General features: G+C 39.8%; 1 protein-coding gene across 1 annotated transcript in view; it reads left to right on the top strand.

Annotated features, from left to right (window-relative positions):
• Window positions 1–1,284: 1,284 nt before the first annotated feature.
• Window positions 1,285–22,488, top strand: part of dtnbp1b (dystrobrevin binding protein 1b) — a gene marked incomplete at both ends in the record, with an annotated part of 84,092 nt that continues 62,888 nt past the window's right edge. Inside the window, one exon of the mRNA XM_080442628.1 lies at window positions 1,285–1,402. Within this exon, the coding sequence (XP_080298754.1) occupies window positions 1,285–1,402 (118 nt within the window). The remainder of the gene's footprint in view (window positions 1,403–22,488) is intronic.

Raw genomic sequence — 22,488 nt, 5'->3', positions numbered from 1 at the left:
CCAAAGACTATGGTCCATGACTCCAGTCCTTCGCCAGGTGACACTTCTGAAGGGACTTTGTCAGCATCTACCGCTTCTCTGGTCTCACACAACACCTTTAACACGCCTTTCTCAGCACTGAACATCCTCCGTCTTACTTTTACACGTTCCAGTATCTTTAGCTTGTGAAGAGTTTCTTCGATTTCAGAAGCTTCAATATCTTCTTTCGTTGGGATTATGACCATCAGTGCGTGGTCTATATCCACGAGTTCAACTCGGCACCAACGCTTCAGCTCATCAGCTAGTTCAGCAGTTGTGGCCATCTTGTTTGAATTTAGGGTTCTCAATCAAAAATATGTATACTTTTTAATTTAGAACTGTACACAGAGGTGTTTAGTAAAGGGGAAATAAATCTTTTTTTTTCTCTCTTTAACTAGAAACACAAGAAGGATCTCAGTAGTGCCTCCATTTTATGTAGCGCTCCTGCCCCTCTAATTATGGACAAAGGCAGGGCCCTGAATTATTTTTGTTATTTTACAATAGTTTGATTCCTTGTGTTTCAGGCATATGCCAGTAAGTAGTTTGAATTAACTTCACAGCCCCCTTTCTACTGTAAATAATCAACCTCTTTTCTTCTCCCAGGTAATTATCCTTTAAGGTAAGTATTTTTACTGTTCAGGTCAACAGGTGAGTATAAGTAAAATATTCTATTATTCAAATACCCAGAAACCAATTTTCAGGTAGTTATAATAAAATAATAATCTTTACTTAGACAAAGACACATAACAGACAATAACATGAATTGGCTTTTTTCAAATAGAAAACAAATAATATTCACAACCTCAGTTGTCACAAAACACCAACCAGAAATATACCCTTGTAGTATTATTTCCAACAAAACAAATATACCTTTTAGAGTATTTCACTTAGATTAACCCAAAGTACCTTCTTGTTTTAGCCTACCTAAAATTAACCCTATTTATTATTCTAATTAGACTAAACAAAAATAACCTTTTGAATTTGGCCTATACTAAATTAACCCTATTTAGTTTATAACCTAAACCCGGTGGATTACCTCATTAAACCAAAACACTTTGTTCAAAGAACAATATTGCAACCTCAAATGAAATCAATAAATGTGGGCCCACAACCTTTCACACAATAGCAAGCAGCAATAAGCAATTAAACCCTATAATTTAAAACCCCTTGTTGCAGGCCTGTATCGACGCTTGGGTACGCTGTGGCCAAAACAGGTGGCCCCTTCACTCTCCTGAGCCAGGAAAATAAAACGGTACCTTTCGTGTGATGTCTGTGGGTGAATGCAATAGTTCAGAGCCCCTCTCCAGCAGCGCACCTCAGTCCCGACCTCCCAACGGCGAGAACAGCAGAAGAACGTCCAGTAGCCACGAGCCGACAGCTCACCGTAGCAAACGCCTCTTCTCCACAATCCCGACGCAGCAGAGACTGTAAAGGCTTTCTTGACGGCGTTTAGCTCCACTATGCCTCTCTATACTAGTGAGACTGAAGCTAAACAGTCACTTAGCCCTCGCTGGTTTAGCAAGCAGCACTGAATCACTTCACTTGTAGAATATATCCTGGTTTAAACGTCTTTCTGACGTTCAGTCCACTTCCACAAATAATTACTGCAACTTCACTGTAGTTGTCGTTCAGACACACACAGAAATTTCAGTTAAACTTATAATATCATAAAGTATGACAAACTTTGGATCACACAGCAAACTGACACAGCCTCTGTGCTCCTGTCTCCTTCTCCTCCTCTCCTCTGATTGTGAACCCTGGACACCTGTCACTCACTCACTCTCCTTGATTGGGAATCCCATGCACCTGTCCACTCACTCAACCTGGCACCTGTCCACTCACTCAACCTGGCCCCTGAAACCACCCATCCCCCACATCTATCAATCACACATCAAGGTAAGTAATCATTGCACTAATAATGACATCATTCATTTGTATGCTTTTCAGCTTTTCCCCAAAATACAGACAGATACATTTCAAAATAAAAGCACCAGTACATGAGACAAAATAAACATCCACCGGGTTACATACGGTTTTGCCCACTCAAATGGTACCGATATCTAGTCTGGCCCATGGACTAATATTGGCATATTGGTTGGATCGGCAGTTCTGGACAACTGGATATCCAAACAACTCGACGTTTTAATAGTTTAATATAGGAGGATATTGTGAAACATATGACACATATTTGCTTCATGTACAGTGTAGCAGTGTAAGATCAGGTCCACATCTATTCTTCATCGTTCTGAGACACTTGTACTCCCTGTGTTCATTATTGCCACAGTGCTACAGATGTTGATTGGAGCGTGATGATTTGGTACAAGGAGTACTTTCGTTATCAACAAAGCTCTTCATCGACCAAGGTCAATTAGTGTGAGTATGCACCTGGTCAAACAGATGATTAGCTCCAATTATGCTCTGTAGACTCTTATCAGAAAGAACATGGCAGACCATCTGGACAGAAATTACACTTATAAGCCCTCTGTCCTCACCGGTGATTTGTAATTGGTAAATGTGTGCATGCATGTGTGTGGCTTTCTATAAACGTCTCTGTAAACCTTTTAGAACACAGCTTATTTCTCAAATAAGAGGAAGAGGATACGGCACTATTTCCCATTATGCCACACGATCTTAACAATGACAAAATTGCTTCACTCACCCTGAGTTTTTTTCTATTCACCAAGCTGTGAGACGGTGCGATACAACCTGACCTGTTCTTCTAATGTGAGAAAATCACACCTCAGCATTACAGCTCTTCATGTGAATGTCTCAGTAAGTACTGTAAATAGGACTGAAACTGCAAACCTTTCAGCCTACAAGCCACCATTTCAGAAACTATTAATTAGCACCATGATGTACAGTATGAGGTGACGGTATATAATGGTACATTTTCCATGAGATCACAAATGCTTTAACTGTATCTACTTTAACTCCAACTTTATTGTCACATCGCTGGTGTAGCAAAGTGGGTATAATAATTATTCGTACAAACTCCCATCATTTGTTGTTTTCAGGAAAAGTAATAGATTGAAGAAAGAACAAGGAAAACGGGTCAGAGTAAAATATACACAATACAAGCAGGTCAGATTTTCCAGATGATGCTGATATGAGATATACTGTATATGTTCTTACATAAAAATTACAATGGAATGAGGCAGTTAAAATAGCAGCAGAAATGTTAACAGATATAAATGAAGTTAAAATAGCAGAAGATACATACAGCAGGAGGTGCATCAATAGAATAGTGACAGATACAGAACATAGACCTGGATATACTGTAGTCTCACGTGCGGGTGAGACATCATTTAGCAGCATCTACTGTATGAAGTATGTCAATGTAGACATAGGTGGCCAGTTTGAGTACAGTTTGAGTAATACTGCATGTAGAAATACTCTGTTACAAGTAAAAGTCAGGAATTCTAAATTTACTTGAGTAAAAGTACAAAAGTTTTGGTATCAAAATGTATTTAAAGTACCAAAAGTAAAGTACTCATTATGCAGAATGTCCCATTTCACAAGTTTTCAAATGTATAAAAAATCTTTTGAAAATATAGTTTGTAGATCAGCTATTTTCAAATGGACGAAATGTATACTGCTCAAAATAATTAAGGGAACAATTTGATCCCTTCATTCTTTTGAGCAGTTTTTGTTAGCAGTATGTACACAGTTCATGAAAACTCAAAATAATTAAGGTATCAAAGTGTTCCCTACATTTCTTTGAGCAGTAGGGCTGAAGTGGTCAATGTATGTTTTAGTACTAAAGGTAGGGTAAGTGATATTTTTGGGTTAAAACAAAAAGTATTTTTTTTAAAGGTTTAAGCACTATATTCTGATAGTAATCATTGCTATAGAGTGTTTGTTCAGTAACAGGAGTCTCCCTGTCTCTCCAGCTCTTTAATAAACAGAAAATACATTTTCTGGTAGGTGTCAAAATCTCAGCCAATCAGGAGAAAGTACCCATTTTTAAGCTTTATTTTTATAGTGTTCCAGTTCTAATTTTGCCTGCTCATTTCTTAGTATCAACACTTCCAATTTCACTTGTTTAATCTATATCCTGATTGAGTTCTCAATCCTGAAAATGCATTTTCTGTTTTATAAAGAGCTGGAGAGACATGGAGACTCCTTATATGGACAGGACACTCTATAGTAACGAGCACTATCAGAACATAGACCCATTTTGCAATTATTTGAATAATTGCAAATCACTTACCCTACCTTTAATAATCAAAATCTAAAAAGTAACTAGTAACTAAAGTTTTCTAATAATTTTAGTGGAGTAAAAGTACAATATTTGCCTCTGAGATGTAGTGGAGTAGAAGTTAAAGTACTGAAATTTGCAAATACTCCAGTAAAGTAAAAAATACCTAAATGTTTTACTTAAGTACAGTAATTGAGTAAATTTACTTAATTACTTTCCACCACTGCTTATACAGAAAGGTAATCCTGTGTGGCGGACTTGTTGTCAGGACAGCCTGGCAACAGGCGATACTCACTACCTGTTGTGCTCAGCACCTGTATTACAGGTCTGACAGACATTCATTATGAATCAATTAAAGGTGCTTTGAAAAATCAACATTAAGTCGTGGTTGAAATATTAGAATTGCTCCTCTTCCTTATCAGGAAAATACCAGCTTCGACAGATAGCGACGTTTTGAATATAAATGTAGGCTGGATCTGGGGACACAGTGACGACAGATTTAATAAGAGACAAATTACTCCTCTATCGCAGTCCTAATTTCATGTGCCGTCATGGTCTGTTAGCCTTTGATTTGAGACAAGCCACCGAATCTGGCTAGTGGTGAATGACTGAGCAGCATTTCAAGTGATGCACTTGGGTGATATTTTACAGAGGTTACTATCGTGCAGCCAGTTAAAGCTTCCACAGAAGGGATTTTCATAAGCCACATCGGTGAAGAAAAAAAACATCTATGGTACACTGTGTCATTACACTGTGTCATTACAGCTAGCAGTAAGTGAGAAGAGAAATGGCCCGTGGTATTTGTAAGCTTTGAGAAAAAAAAAAGAATAATTGTGCTGGAAAGCTCTGGAATGTGAGGGGAGAAAATGTGTTTTACAACATTAAAATAAATAATGCCATAGTTTGAATAACCTCTGGGCTTAGTGGCAGCGGTACCGTGGGTACCACACATTTGGTAACGCAATCTGTCCATTGTTGTGAATGTGTACAATCAAAGGATACATTTCAGCCTCAACACTACATTTGTAGCGGTAGTCGGAGAGGTACTAAAGGTAGCTCTTCACCTAGCAGACTAGCAGACTGGCAGTCGAATGAAGTCGGGAGATCAGTCAGTTGGAAGGTGTGGGTTGCTAAATGCACCTAAGACCGCCTCGGAAATTATAAATATAACTACTGCACTGAAGGGTGCTTAGGGCAAGGGCACAAGGTTATCTGTATTTAAACTATTTTGGTCTATCACATCTTTCATACTTAATGTTAATTAAAACAATAAACACTGCATGTCTGCAAGCGGCAGCGCAATGTGCACACAGCCTTATCATTTTGCTTCAACTAATAATCATATAATATAATAAATAGCTAGAATGATTGCATACATTCACATGCCTAAAATATGGTTACATTGAAAGATCATCTGGATTTGGAGACTTTACGTATTTTCACTGCTGCTGTTTCATTGAATTAACCAGCAAGAGAGCAACAGTAATAACAATTTATCAAGAACCACGTCAAGTTTCTCACTTCCCCTCACGACCACATTTCTTTTTACCACTTGCTATATTTTATAATAATTACAACAACTTGGGCATTTAGCAGACCCTCTTATCCAGAGTGACTATTCTGGAAACTTGTATGTTTCAAGTGCTCACATGGCTGATACTACAGTTATGTTAATATTCTCCTGTTTCACCTGAATTAATGCCTATTTGACACCATTCATTTTATTCTCTTGTCTTTAGTAAACAGTTATTGTCATATATATGTCATATATAAAGTGACTGAGTATTAATTCATTAATTAGATAAATGTCATTTAAATTTGTTGTATTATCATTATACTTTATTATACCGTCACTATCAAACCAGTCATCATTAGGTGATTAGCAAAACATTTAGTTCCTACTATGTTAATCTGAGCATCTAATCTGAGTTTCTACTACTGTTGCTAATCTGAGCTCCTACTACTGATGCTTATCTGAGGATATAATCTGAGCTCCTACTGATGGTAATATGATAATGTAATCTGCGGTCCTATAACTGATGCTAATCTGTCTGGTCCCACAGCCTTTCTGCCTCAACTTATCATTTGCCACACACACACACACACACACACACACACACACACACACACACACACACACACACACACACACCCCCACACACACACACACACACACACACACACACACACACACACACACACACACACACACACGCACGCACGCACGCACGCACGCACGCACGCACGCACGCACGCACGCACACACACACACACACACACACACACACACACACACACACATTTTATATGTTTACACTAATTAATTAAAACTAATGCATACTTGCCTCATACAGTACACATTATGCATGCAAGTGCATACATATTCACATTTATTCAGTACACACACACACACACACACACACACACACACACACACACACACACACACACACACACACACACACACACACACACACACACACACACACAGCCTTTTATGACTGTATTTCTCCGTCCACAGGGGCTTGCCAAGGAAAATACCTGTGGTAAAAGAATGAAAGTGACCTAATGGGGAATTACTAAGCTTTATTATCTAGATAAAAAATAACACAAACGGTTGTCATTTTAATGCACAGTTTCATTTAATTATAATCTAGTGCAGGGGTGCCCACACTTTTTTAACTTGAGTTCTACTATTGAAATTGCCAGCTCAAGGTGATCTACCACTCGCGCGTGCATGAGTGGTAGGGCATGGTGGTAGGCATGGTGGGCGAAATTTGCACGGTTTTGGGTGGATTTTTTTTTTTCTTCTGGTTTTTGTTAGTTTCTTTTCCGTTTTTTGGTTACTTTATTTCGGTTTTAGGGTTAGGGTCAGGATTAGGTTATTTAATTATTATTTTTGCCTGATTTTACCGATTTATTATAAAAGAATATGTAATTCATTCATTTTATTTACCAACCAACAAATAATTATTATCCCATTAATGAAAATACTTAAACATTTACCTATGGGGGCTAAATAACAACATTAAAGGCGGTTACACACCGGCGAATATGCGAATATAGGCCTACGCAAAATTCGGACTCGTTCCGAATAATTAAAATACGCTTTTTTCGCTCCGCGAAACTGGTGTGGAAGCTTGCATTGACTTTATAAGGTTTAAAAAAAAAACATATTATTCGCATGAAAAAAATCGCCCGGTGTGTAAGGACCTTAAGGCATTAGGACTGTTTCAATATTTTTCCTGGCGCCCCCCCCATTTAGTGCCGCGCCACCGTTTTCTGCCACAGCGCCACCTTTTTTTTTTTTTCAGGGGCATTGCAGGTGGTCTACCTGCGCAGCCTCTGCGGTCTACTGGTCGATCGCGATCGACGTAATGGGCACCCCTGATCTAGTGTCTGTCATCATGGGAAGTTCTCAAAATGAAACCACTTCCCCCTTGGTGGCATATTTGGTGGCTACCGATAGTAGAAGAGATTGCACAGAATTTTGCAAGCCGTTTAGCTGCTTTTTTGGCATCCCAAGTTGTGTTGATTGCACCTAGCAATCTAGATCACCTAGCTCTGTGATGGTATGGAGGAGCGGCTGGTATTCAATGACTTTGGTCATAAAAGCTTCCTCTAAGCTAGTCAAAGGTACAGGCCACTTCAAGAATGGAAAATGTACTAGCAGAGAGATGTGCAAAGATTTCAGGATTTTCAGTACAGAGTTGAAACATAGAAGGTTTGACACAGGAATGTTTGTACATTCTCACAGACTGTGTAAAATGTTTAGATATGTCCTTTGTTATGAGATCAACTATTCTGTTACGTGCTATGTAAAGCCCTTTATAGGCATAACAGCCATTCAGAATGTGTGACATGGTTTCTGTAACAAGCCCTGTGGTGTGACACCATAGACTGTATAAAATGAATGGACAGCATCACGCCATTGGTTTCTACAGACCGTAAATGAAGCCGATTGTTCAGGAATGTGCAATCCGCCATCTTTAATATATACAAAAGGGCACGTCGGAAATCAAACGCTATTGCTTGAGACCAGACATGTGACCAAAGTGGGGGCGGGTCAACCAGACATGTGACCAGGGAACCGGAAAACAATCCCCAAAGAATGCTATTGGTTGGGTAGCTTGTCAATCAAGAGCGGGGGCGGGGAATGAATGCTATTGGTTGTGTAGGTTGTCAATCAAATCATCATAGCCTACTTTATCGTACATTTTTAAATAAATGGGACCATAATTTAGCAAAACGCATATCATGACGATTGAAAGGAGACTTTAAACTAGTGACTGGAAGCATATAATATTTATGACAATTTTTATTAAGGTAAGAAAATCTAGTCTAAAGTTCGTCAAAAACCCATCCCATTACAATTCTTTCTGACACCTGCAGGTGTAAAACAGCGCCATACAGGCCATTCACATGAACTGTCTCTCTTCCGTATCGGCTTCAATGTAAATATGTCAGGCTGGCCCCTTGTGTGACACGCACGCACGCGTGCACGCACACGCACACGCACACGCACACGCCTTTCTATTTCTAAAGCCTGTCTATGGTGGCTTTGGTCTGTTTACAGTAACAGCCTCTATATAACTCCTCCGAGACTTCATCTATTCTACCATCTAAGCACCATGTACATCAGTAGTGTTTGTCCACACAATAAAATCCTTGGTTTTGATTTAACTCTAGGCGTGTAGAAAATAGTTACATAATGATAAGAGATAAACTTTATGGATCCAAAAGAGGAACAGTTCTTGTGATATATAGCAGCATTCAAACACTGAAACTATTGAATACACATCTCTGTGTCTGTATTGCAGCTGCCTATCACCTGAATAACTCTGGCTATTGGTACTTGGGCCAGGGGTGTCTCTGTACCATTAAAGGGGGGAAAACGTATGATGCGTAGCCTGCAAGCTAGTTCAGGCAGATACACTTGAGAGGTGTACACATGCACAGCACTCGGTGTTGTGTGCGTATGACTAAAATATTAAGAATCTGATAAATCTGTCATTATGTATGTGGTCTCCCACGTGTTTAAGCTCGGGTGAGATTTTAAAATCTCCAGTGTGCACCCAGCATTACACACAGTGCTCATGCCTGTCCTTTCCTGCATCTCTCTGCCTCTACTTGCCCCTTCATGTTCGTACTTGCCTGTGACGGCCTACATCTCAACCAAAATCAGCTGGGGCTTGTTTGGGCATGTTCATATCTGTCTGATTCTGCTCCGCTTGCATCCTACAGTGCATAGCAGCTTTACGTAGTGCACTGTACTGTATGTTGCAGGCTGTGCACAATGGGACCGAGTAATAGAATAAAACATCTGCGTTCAGTGGATTACATAAGAAAGATGAGTAAGTGTGTTTTCTTTTTAATTGAGTTGCAACTCAGAGAGCTTAGGGCAGGATGGGTATTATTTTTAGGCAGGGTTGCATAATAAGGCCTTGTCATTCTCATTAGGGCATTGAGGATCAAATGGGGGAGCGGACACCCTGCATGGGAATACAGACCAGATGGGGCTGAGTTGACTTAAGTTTGCAGCATACTTAAAAATAAGAAAACATTTTTGGCTTGCATAAACCAAACAAGTTCACTGTAGACAAAATTGTTTCATACTGCTTTGAGTGCTGAACGTTACACCCCGCCCACTGTATGCTGGAACAGTGACTTTGTCACCTGGATATCTCCAGGTGGCATATCTTTTTGTGGATATCTAACCTCGTCAGCCTTCTTCAACACTGTCCATGGCACAGTGCATTGACAGCGGGTTGTGGAAATAAAACAGGAGCATTGTGAATTTCTGACCAATCACACAGAATGTTCGCATTGGTGCCTCTGTGGCGATGTTCTGCTAGTTAGAAAATCTTGGAGGTGAAAGAAGTACCGTTGTTTGTTTTCTCCACAATGAAGTCATTTTGTTCTCACAACCTTGTCGAACTGCATTTCTGCGAGAAGTATGCTGCAGTGACAGTCTAAACAGACATGCTGAGGGTTGAAATGACAGAGAACCATACATACTGTACAGAAGGTCAGTGTAGCAGAAAGATGGCCTTAATGGCCTGTGTTTCTAAACGATGCTGATTTATTTTGACAACGCAGGGCACTCAAAATACATTTTGAATTTTGCTCTTAACCCTTTTGAAGGTGTTTAATATTAACTTGCTCTCCTGTTGAAGTTGATTACTTAAGAAACTAAATGTTTTATCCTTCAGATTAGCAGCGGGAATTCGGGAAATGTCTCCTTGTCATGAAGCTTTTAATAAAAAATACCCTCAGTGCGCACGTGTGTGTGTGTGTGTGTGTACTTACATGCATACCTCTATGTTTGTGTGCATCTTTGTTAACACACGTGCATATTTATTCACCTAGCAATGTATGACATTCTAGCAACCTTTTCCTGTAAGCTAGCCCCCGTAGGATTTCGTCCAGTGTCCTGCCATGACTTATGACTCATGACTGGAACTCAGCAAACAGCAACACCATCGCTCACCAAAAGGTCACCCCCGTTGCGATGGTGACAAAAAGGTCAAGCAAGCACAAGGTTAACTGATGCCTAAAATACCTGACACTAACACTAACTTGTGGAAATATAGGTCAACAAGGATGCCTAAAAAACATCTCTCAAAGTTACTTTCGCAGTGTTCTCAGATTAAATGTGAGATGATTCACAGCTCCGCTTAGCAGAGTAGTACAGTTGACAAAGCTACTCTGTAAAGGCACACTAACAATATTATATCACTCACATCTTCAACATCAGCACTTGTAGTAGCTCCCTGCACATGAGTGATAAAAATGGTTGCAATATCAGTTGTGTACACACATGCACACACACATAAAGTACTATAAATATACACGCACACGCGCGCGCACACACACACACACACACACACACACACACACACACACACACACACACACACACACACACACACACACACACACACACACACACACACACACACACACACACACACACACACACACACACACACACACACACTCAGCAGACTTTTTTGCTGATGCAGGCCATAGGAAAGGCGGTCCCTCACCCAGGTGTGTAGTGTAAGATGTGTAGCGTTATGTACGTACTGTACGTACGTTCACCAGCTGATACATATGTGTACACCCAGCAGAATAAATGGGCTGTCATCAAGCCAGCTTGTATTCTGTCAACTAAGCTGCAGCATGCACGAGGCCAACGAAGGCGTGAGGCAAGCAAATCAGTCTAGACGTTGTTGTTTTCCCAACCTATACTGTATATCCTGCACAACAGTCTGGCAAACTACACGTGTAGGGTAATTGGAAAGTATCATGCAAATTCTAAGATGATTCAGCAGTCAATGGCTGCAGTGCGGGGCGAAGGTGAATTCGGAGAAAAAGAAAAGAGAGCTTTGAACGTGCGAGCTGAAATAAGACACTGTTCTGCTGACTTCAACTGTGTGACAACTTTTTGGGGACCCAGGGAAAAATTTATAAAAATGTACAGACAGACAGCCAGGTGGTTTATCTGTAAAGGCCTAGGTCCAGCCAGTGTGTGTGTGTGTGTGTGTGTGTGTGTGTGTGTGTGTGTGTGTGTGTGTGTGTGTGTGTGTCTGTGTGTCTGTGTGTGCGTGCGTGCGTGCGTGCGTGTGTGTACGTGTACGCGTGTGCGTGTGCGTGCGTGCGTGCGTGCGTGCGTGCGTGCGTGCGTGCGTGCGTGCGTGCGTGCGTGCGTGTGTGTGTGTGTGTGTGTGTGTGCATTTGTCCTATTGTCATTGGATTTTTTTCTTACTATCTCTTACTTGTCCATCTGTTTGTCTGTCCGCCTGTCCGCCTGTCTGTCTTTCTGTCTGTCTGTCAGGCTGTCTCTCTCTGTCTGGCTGTCTCTCCTGCTTCAATCAGAACAATTTTCAAGTTAATTACTTCCTTGCCCTGAGGAGCACGCACATCTCAGAAAGAACGAGTGTTACGAATGTGTGTTGAATAGTGATTTGTAGGATTAGATGTACTCGTTGTGCTAAATTGTGTTAATACGTACAGAACTATAAAAATTTGCTTCTCGGAGCACAGGTCTCCGCCAGGCCAGGTAGTAGAAGAATCTTAGGCAATCAGGATGGAATATGAAAAATCGGACAGATCCGTCTTGATCACATGACCACAGAGATAATGTGTACTGATTTGCGTGATGCTTGGACAAAATCTGTAGGAGTAATATTAAAAAAATAGTTTTGCAACAAACAGGCTATAACAGGCGTATGTGAAACATCTGGGACAGAGGTTCTGCTCTGGCCTCCAGGGAGTGTGTGTGCACAGTTGCACGCCGAGCGGTCCAACGGTTGCCGGAGATTAGCTGTACACAGACGAAGCTGACGGACGGATACACACACACTCACACACGCGGACGAACGGACGACGGACGGACGAATGGACAGGTGCAAAACATAGTCTCAGCCACGCCTTCGGCCTGGTGGAGACAATTATTGAACGCTTGTAAAAACAACAATAATAATAATAATTTCAATGTATTATGAATGTGTGTATGAATGTATATGTATGTATATGTAGTTATGTATGCAATTGCATGTACAATAGGTATGCATGTACAGTATAATATGTATGTATGTATGTATGTATGTATGTATGTATGTATGTATGTATGTATGTATGTATGTATGTATGTATGTATGTATGTACAGTATGTATGTATGTATGTATGTATGTATGTATGTATGTATGTATGTATATGTGTGAGTATGTATGTATGTATGTATGTATACATGTACAGGCATGTGACCACAAAAGTTGACCATCTGTAGTTCCTTGTCTTATATGGTGCTTCCCGTCCCGGTCATCTTTGGTGCTTCCTATGGTTTATGTTTATGTTTATGTTTATTAAAGGATCCCCATTAGAGTCACATGACTGAGCCTCTAGTCTTCCTGGGGTCCTGAACAAAGCAAATACAATACAAATGTACAACTAAAAATACAAATAATAGTAAAATAAAAAAATAAAAATAAACAATACAAATAAAAATGAATACAAAAAGACAAATTAACATTTAAAAATCAAATCCAACAATCCAGTCAAATTAAACAAATAACAGTTACATACTTGACAAGTTACTTGCAAGGTATCTCTTGATTAGTTTTTTGAAAGTAATTTTGTTATGGATTGTACATTAGATGTTTTTGGGCAGAGCATTCCAGAGTTCTATTGACCTATATATACCAGTGAGTTTTAGAAAATTCGTTTTTGGTGCTGTTTTTGTTCTTAAATTACCAGAAGCTGCTCCTCTGGTGTTGTACCCATGTTCTGAAGTCATGTGTAACTGTTTAGCCAAGCTAGGCGGCTTATTGGTGCTAATAATGTTCCGCAGTAGCATTAGAAGACTCACCGATAATTTCTGTTCAACCATTAGCCATGCCAGATGTTCATGCATATAGCTTATACTTGTCCTGTATGAACATCCTAGTGCCAGACGAGCCGCTTTATTCTGAGCAACCTGTAATTTTTTCAAATCAGATTTTGTAGCTGACGACCAGATTACAGGGCAATATCCCTGTCATCTATGGTGCTTCCTATGATGGTGCTTCCTATGGTGCCTCCCTGTCATCTATGGTGCTTCCTATGGTGCCTCTCTGTCATCTATGGTGCTTCCTAGAGTGCCCCCCTGTCATCTATGGTGCTTCCTATGGTGCCTCCCTGTCATCTATGGTGCTTCCCTGTCATCTATGGTGCCTCCTATGGTGCTTCCCTGTCATCTTTGATACTTCCTATGGTGCTTCCCTGTCTTCTATGGTGCTTTATTGTGCTACCCTGTCTTCTATGGTGTTCCTACTGTATGGTGCTTCCTATGCCCCCACAAAAGCAGACCAATCACAGTGAAGTACACAACTCAGCTCCATTCACAAACTGCTAATCTATTAACTTGATATTCATAACTACAGACTGCAAAGGGAAGCCACACTATTAGACTTGTTTTTCATTTCTGAAAAGGTTCTTGGAACATTTCTCAAAATGGGGTTTCTAGTGGGTATAGTTATTATGCTTGAATACGTACAGTATGTATGTATTTAAGGGTTGTTTTGTGTTGAAAGGGGGGCTGTGCGTCCGGGGGGACTCCTCGCGCCCCCGCTTTGCGCGGGCGCACGATTTGGTTGAAGTTCATCCATGACCGTAACAGACTGCTATGATCCATAAAATATATATATATTATAAAAAATAAAATAAAATAAAAAGTTTTTTTTTTTTTTTCTTCCCATCACCAGGGGGGCTGCTCCCATCACCAGGGGGGCTGCAGCCCCCATAGCCCCCCCCTTCCCGCGCCACTGGATGTTTGAACGGTTAAATCAAGGGAAACAACATGAAACCCAAACATGTCAGTGGCAGACAAAAGCAGGAGGTGGGTCATCAGTGATAATATGGTATTGCATAACTATCAGTTTATGGAAGCCTTATCTGTACATCATTATCCTTTTAGCCTCACTAGTTAAACAGGCGTTATCAATGACACACTGAACTGCTGTGTCATCACTGACTTATATAACTACATATGGCGTGAAATATGGCTGTTACGACCCAAACATGTCAGTGGCAGACAAAAGCAGAAGGTTGGTCATCAGTGATAATATGGTATTGCGTAACTATCAGTTTATGGTAGGCTCATATGAACATCATTATCCATTCAGTCTCAGTAGATAAACAGGCGTTATCAATGACACACTGAACTGCTGTGTCACCACTGAATTATATAACTACATATGGTGTGAAGTAGGGGCTGTTACGATTATGACATTTTAGTTGATGATTAACTTTCATACAAATAATGGTGATCAATGATTTCATTGTTACAACGCGTTGTAAGCTTGTAGATCTGCTGAACATTTCTTATCACTTTTTGAAAATGTTTGCGTAAATGCCCCAAAAAAAAGAGCGTGGAAATAATAAAATATGACATTTCGGTTCAACATCCAGCTGTTTCATACAGATGAATGGAAACGATTCTAACGATTATGCAATTGGCATCAGGCGATTATGAAATAATTGTGACAGGCCTAGCGTGAAGCTGGTGAACTCTGCTCAGTAGAGCAGACTAAATGGGGTTAGGTAAAAAACACAATCACGCATTTGGATCTGTATCTCTGCTCTGTGTACACAAGGCTATAGAAAGTCTTCTGTGGAAGCGACACAGCAATTAAGAGACGTGTTGATTTGATGATATCAACAAAGCATATGTTGTGGGTTTTACAGTCTGAAGGGAGCAATGAATAAATAATTCAGCTTGATTGATGCAGACAATATTGAAACGGAGACCATTGTGCTTGTGTGTTTTCAAGGCCTGCCTGTCTACAGTATATGGACAGTTTACTGGCCAATGTTGCACATTGTCACAGCTCACAGGCAATATGGAAACTTTTTTTCCTTCCTCTTTTTTCACCACTTTTATCTCATTCCAGCTTGAGACAAAATCCTTTCCAACTTCTTAAAAAAAACACACAATACAAAGTCGTTTTGGCAAAGCTTGGATATGGTGATGTAATCCATAATCCTTGCGGAATTGGATTATTGCAAGAAGTTAAAGCCTACTGTATTTGTGAAATCAAAGGAAAGTGTTGCAGAATTTGAAGCTATAATTCATCATCATGTGTGTTAAACACAATTCTATTTTTTTCTGATAATTCATGGACAGCCAAGCAGGAACATGAAAAACTATACCCAAACTCTGAAAAACAGACTGAAAGAAGTCAGTTGCATAAATGTGCTCAGCGTGGCCAAACCGATCCAGTGGGATAGCTTAAAACACTTTAGAACTGGCATTCCTATTGTGGGCATGTCTTTATATGCAGAACAAAATAAACGAATAGCATAAATAGCTAATCTACAATCTCAAAACACATTACAACAATTCTTTGCAAGTAAATCAAATGAACTACAGCAAGGTTTTTCAAAGTCTGAGAGTTTTTCTTTGAGCCAAGGGTCAGACCGCCACTCCCTCCCTTTCCTATGACATCTGTGTTTATATGTGTAATTAAATGAACTACAGTACATGACAGAAAATGTAATATCAAACAAATGCAGATAATTAAGGGTCTGCTGTTACAGAGTGCTCATCATTTCACAATTAGTTTCCTGGATTAAGGCAAACTAATAGAGAAACCAAAAATAAGAAGTGCTCCTCGTTTCACAATTTGTTTCCTGGATTAAGGCAAACTAATAGAGAAACCAAAAATAAGAAGTGCTCCTCGTTTCACAATTTGTTTCCTGGATTTAGGCAAACTAATTATTTCCTGGATGTTTCCTGAATGTAGGCAAACTAAAATGTGATTTAGACAGCATCTTAAGAATGTGATTTAGATAATGTACTGTATAGCATGTTATTTAGACAGATGCTAGGTTCATTGTTCACCTGGTATCCTAGTTTCTAGCACTACACACAGTTCTCTCTGCATTCTATTTATGTGCTTAATTACCTTGTTTATTGTAAGTCGCTCTGGATAAGAGTGTCTGCTAAATTCCTAAATTGTAATATAGATCATACAAATACGTCATAATCTTTGTTGGTAGAATCTGTGGGCATAACCACAGTTGGGTCAGCTTAGGGCAGAGGGAACAAAGACATGCTCCAGCTAAATGTAAACACATATGCCTGTCCCATGAAAACTAATACTACATTGACGTCACTATCGTTTTTGATGTCCTACTCCTGATTCAGGAGTAGCAGTGTAACCTTGCTGTAGTTCACAGCAGTGGAAATCTAAATGATAACATTCCCACAACTCATGGAACAGAGCGGTGCGGCACAGACTCAGTTTGGCCCGAGAACAGTTGTGGAAAAGAGCTATTACTTATCTATCACCCTCTTCTACCCTTCTCTCCTCTTTCCTCACACGACCCGGGTCCTTCTCAAGAGTGACTCCCTGTCTGTCATCTGCATCCTTTTCCCATATACCTTTCGGGAGCCAAATCAATTCGGGATGAGGTTTCTTTCACCTTGAGATAAGGTTGGCTGCCTGGCGGGCATGGAAAAGATTTGTAGTTTGAAGCTGGCAAGCGGTTGCTGGATGCACATTAAAAAATTGTGCTAGTGCTCTCTGCTTCACCTAGCCTCAGGGGAGCCAGAGAGAGAGAGAGAGAGAGAGAGAAAGAAAGAAAGAGAGAGAGAAAGCGATGGAGAGAGAGAGAGAGAGAGAGAGAGAGAGAGAGAGAGAGAGAGAGAGAGAGAGAGAGAGAGAGAGAGAGAGAATGAATGAGAGGGAGAGAATTGTGTGGCTGTGCGTCAGAAAGAAAGGAAGAACTGAAGAGTGTGAGAGAGTTCCTGTTGGCAGCATGATAATGATTCCTCAGTCTCTCTCAATATTGTGGTTTGCCATGTTCCTCCATGCCGTGCTTGTTATGCTTATAAATTAATCAACCAGGGAAACCCTATTATGTATACATTACAGACTGTAAAGAGTTTATGTACAGTATATGAAGTTCCGATGGAAACAGAATGCATGGAAAGGAAGGGAGAGGGAAATCAAATAGGTAACTAATTTTAATCTAGGGTCCCTTTTATGGGCTTGTCATACTGTAATAGGACATTCTGCGATAAAAGTCGATCTACAAGTTCATGATGCGTGGCAACGCAACATGACGCATTGTGAGCTTGTAAATCGGCTATTTATGGCAAAATAATTTCATGTAGAAGGAAAAAATAAGGGGGTCAAGTAAAGACCCCTGGTACACCCCGTTCAATGAAGTAGGTTTAAGTGGTTAATATGTGACACATTTCCTGCTATTAACATTTTACATGATCAAAATTTAACTTTAGAAATCTGAGTCATAAGGCATTATAAGTTGAATTATAATCACTTTATAATGTCAGGTACTTTCTTGTTCGCATTGGTAATGGACAGATTGACAGATGAAGTCGGGCAGGAGGCAATGTGGACTATGATATTCGCAGACGACATTGTAACATGTAGTGAGAGGAGGCAACAGGTTGAAGAGGGTCTGGAAAGGTGGAGGCATGCACTGGAGAGAAGAGGAATGAAAATCAACAGAATATGTTTGCATGAACGAGAGGGAGGACAGTGTACGGTGAGGATGCAAGAAGTAGAGGTGGCGAAGGTGTTTAAATACCTGGGGTTAACTATCCAAAATAATGGGGAGTGTTGAAGAGAGGTGAAGAAGAAAGTGCCGGCATGGATGGAGGAAAGTGCCAGGAGTCATTTGTGACAGAATTGGGTACCAGAAAGAGTGAGTTGGAAGATGTATAAGACTGTAGTTAGACCAGCCATGCTGAAAGGCTTGGTAACGGTGGCACTGACTAAAAGACAGGAGGCGGAGCTGGAGGTGGCAGAATTGAGGATGCTATTCTCATTAGGAGTGACAAGATCAGAATTGATCATGTTAATTTGTCTTTTGTATTCATTTGTATTGTTTTTATACTTTAATGTGTATATTTAATTACATGTCTGTGCTTTGTTCAGGACCCCAGGAAGACTAGAGGCTTATTTATGAGTCTCTAATGGGGATCCTTTAATAAACATAAACATAAACATGTACAGATATGGCCTTCATAGAAAGTGTTAAATTTCTGACCATAATACTGGAAATGTTAAAGCAATACTTCCACTTTTTGGAGAGACTCAGTGCAGCTGAGAAGTGCATGGACAATCCATCATAACTGAGAAACTCTTCATATGAAGCAGCAGTCAGCTGGTCTATCTATCATTTTCCATATCTCTATTATTGTGTGGTTGTGTGTCTGAAGCCAGTGACAGGGTGAATCTATTCCATTCTGTGCTGTGCTTGTGCCCAATACCAACCCCACTGTGGATTCCAAGGCCACACATCTCAGCCTCTTCAAATGTATTAACCACTTAAGCCCTACATACTTACCATCGTAAGTATGATGAACAGCAAAAATAGTAGATCTACAAGCTCACAACACGCTGTGAAGTGGTGCGTTGTTAGCTTGTAGATTGGCTATTAACTATTTTCGATTTTTTTTAAATCTTTTGCCTCTCAAGACAGATTCAGCACCACTGCCTTAAAAATCAAATATTTCCCCTTTTTTTTACCGAATGGTATCCCAGATCTGTACTGTTCTTGTTTTATGTCCTATTTATTAAGTTTTGTTATACAGTATATGTATTTTATGTTGCTGTTTTATTTTCATTTTGTGTGATTTTTTTTTACAGTGCTGTAAACTCCAGAACTCCCTGACATTTTTAATCTCAAAGGGAGTATTCCTGGTAAAGTAAAGGTGAAACAACAAAAAAAAGACACATATCCTGTCCTGTCATATCATGTTGCAATCACAGATTTTTCAGTAGAAAGCCAAGCTACTACATACTCTTGATTTAAAGTTTCCACAGAATGAAAAAATAATTCCATACACCCAGAATGCAGCTATTTAGTGGCATCACATCATATCTTTCCCCAAAGGGGAACTACATCATGTCACATTTCCAGGCATTTGTGCGACTATGGGAGTTAAGAGAAGAGCACAAAGCTGTAGCTAGTGAGGGGCTATTTATGGAAACCCCATCTGTGTTTCACTGTAATTGCAGATTCTTGTATCAATCTGAAAATTAGTCACGCACTGTATATAACACAATGAACTATTCATTCCATTCTCACTTGTGTAGTCTTACTATAGACATTTCCACATTCTGCAACATGATGGGAGATACGATTTAGAGGAAGAGTATGTTTGGAGTGGAATGGAATTGAGTTCATGCATTTAATGTGTAGCTACAGTATGACACATATATATATATGTTTTTGTGGCGACAACTGACATTTGATCTGCAATGATGTAAAATTACTACTTATTACTATCTCTGTATCATTGCTGTAGTTAATATTTTGAGGACAAAGTTAATATTTTTGGGGGTGCTTGGTGGCCCAGTTAGTGGACGGACCACATGCTCCTTGTGAGACGCCAGGACCGAGTTCAAATCCAACTCCCAGACCTTGGTTTCCTGTCTCTGCACTCTAATATCTAATAAAGCAAATATCGTTAAGAATGTGGGTCTTTGCTAAATGAAAGCGACAGTATTTGTTTTACCTTTGGCTCTCAACCTCTCTCAGCAGCAGCCAGGAGGTCCAATTTTCCACAGAATGAGCACTGAATGTAAGCCCTCACAGACAGATGTGGGGTAAGCTTCACTTTGCATCTGAGCTCACAGAGTAAAGAGTGGATTTCTAGGTCAGTGAAGCAGAGTACAGTAAAGTGTGCATTTCAAACAGACTGTAGGCCTACTACTGAGAGAGACTGAAAGAGAGGGTGAGTCATACTTTATTTAAGTGATACGACAGCTCATTGGAGGAAACCCTCCCTTGTTGTTATGTCTTATGCACGAGCACACCAGTATGGCACTGTAAATGTTTAATTCCATAAATTGAGAATTGCTTTTATTTTAAGAGCAGTAAAACGGTTAAATGTTTAACCATTTAAGGTTTAACCTACTAATAAAAAAAATTGGCCTCAATTCAGTAATTGAGGCCACCACTGGTGAATAATTACTTTCAACCTGCAATAGGTAACAATGATTAACAATGTTAAGAGGTCAGTAATTTATTTTAAACCAAATGAACAGGGCTTATAATTGATGGATGGGAAACCAGATCTACAAGCTAACAAAGCGTTGCAACGTGTTAGGATGTGAGCTTGTAGATCAGCCATTTTCGGCAAAGAGATTTCATGTAGAGGGAAATACTAGAGCCCCGGTAGGACTGTTACAGTCAACTAAGTATATTAATTATTAACTAAGTATGTTAATGCTGAACATTGTTGCAGAATGGTGCTGGAAATGGAGACTGGAGGCAAACCAGGATAAAACCCAAATAGTACACTTCAGACAAAAATCACTACAGAGAAGTTCAGTTGTGTTTAATTTTGGGCCAATAAGGTTGTCATATACAGACCAGTATAAGTATCTTGGATTGACATTGGATGAGCACATGGCATTTAATGATGCTGTCGGTGTCCTAGCTCAGTCAGCAGGCAGGGCACTGGGCTCTGTCATGAACAGTCAAACACTGTGGTAATTTAGGATTCAACACCTATAAACAACTCTACGAAACAGGGGTATGTCCGGTGTCACAGTGACTATGCTTCTGGTGTTTGGGGTTTCCGGGAACATACAAGTTGTAACACTGTGCATCATAGAGCTATTAGATCCTTTTTGGGAGTCCATAAATTGACTCCAGTGTTGGCAATTAACAGGGATATGGGATGGGAACCTCCAAGCATCAGACACAAATGTGAAATGGTTCGGCTAAGGAATAGGCTTGTGAAGATGTCTGACCAGAGACTCACAAAAAATATTTTTAAGTGGGATTTTAGATCTGGTCACTCCTGGACAAAATAATTGAGATCTTTATTTTATTCTAATGATTACTATTTTTTTTTTTCAAAATAAGTTACTATGTGACATTCACAAAATTAGAAGTACCATGTTTTCCAGATACAAAGAACAATGGTGTAGTGATATATGGTATAAACCCAAGTTATTGTCTCATAAACAGGCACACTGTAGAACCGTATGTGAAGTATAATTTAAGCAAAAGACAACGATCTCTCTGTGCACAAATACGGTCAGGAACATTACCATTAGCTCTGGAGACTGGCAGGTTTAATGCCACTCCAGAGGAAGAGAGATAGTCTGTTTTGTGAACTTGGGGAAATTGAAAATGAGGTAAACTTTTTGTTTTATTGCTCAAAATATGATGATATAAGAGAGGTATTTGTTAGTAAGATGTCTTCTATTTGTGGACATTTCTTTGAGTTAGATGATTATGAAAAAATTGAGATATGTTTTGTTAAAGGAGCTTTTGTTGTGGCAGATTTTATCTGTCAAGCTTGGGAGAGAAGACAGAACACTCTGTATAATTCTGAGATGTAATTGAATGTATTACGTGAATATACTGTAAAACATGTTATAAGCGTAAAATGCATCATACTTTGACGGTGTTGCTTCGCTGCTACTTTCGGCATGTGACCATGTGACCATGTGTTGACCAATATTTTGTGCCAGGGACCCGTGTTACAGATTTGTGTGTTAAAATATTCCACATTTGTAATTATTTTCCAAGATTATTTTGAAAAGTGTGAGCTTGTAGTTCGGCTATTTTCAAGAAGCCAATGTATATGGGCTTAAAGTGCTCATGTGGCCTATAGTTGCTTCTTTTGGGCTTGTGTTCATAGACCTGGTTGCTTATTTCTCTCACAAAATCCGGCAACACTGCATGCGACACCATCGTGTCGACAGAGCATAAATTAGGCTTAAGAAAATGTGTA

The sequence above is a fragment of the Gymnoscopelus braueri genome, assembly GCF_963280865.1.
Source record: "Gymnoscopelus braueri genome assembly, chromosome: 11".
NCBI lineage: Eukaryota > Metazoa > Chordata > Actinopteri > Myctophiformes > Myctophidae > Gymnoscopelus > Gymnoscopelus braueri.
This window is presented reverse-complemented; position numbering and strand designations above follow the sequence as displayed.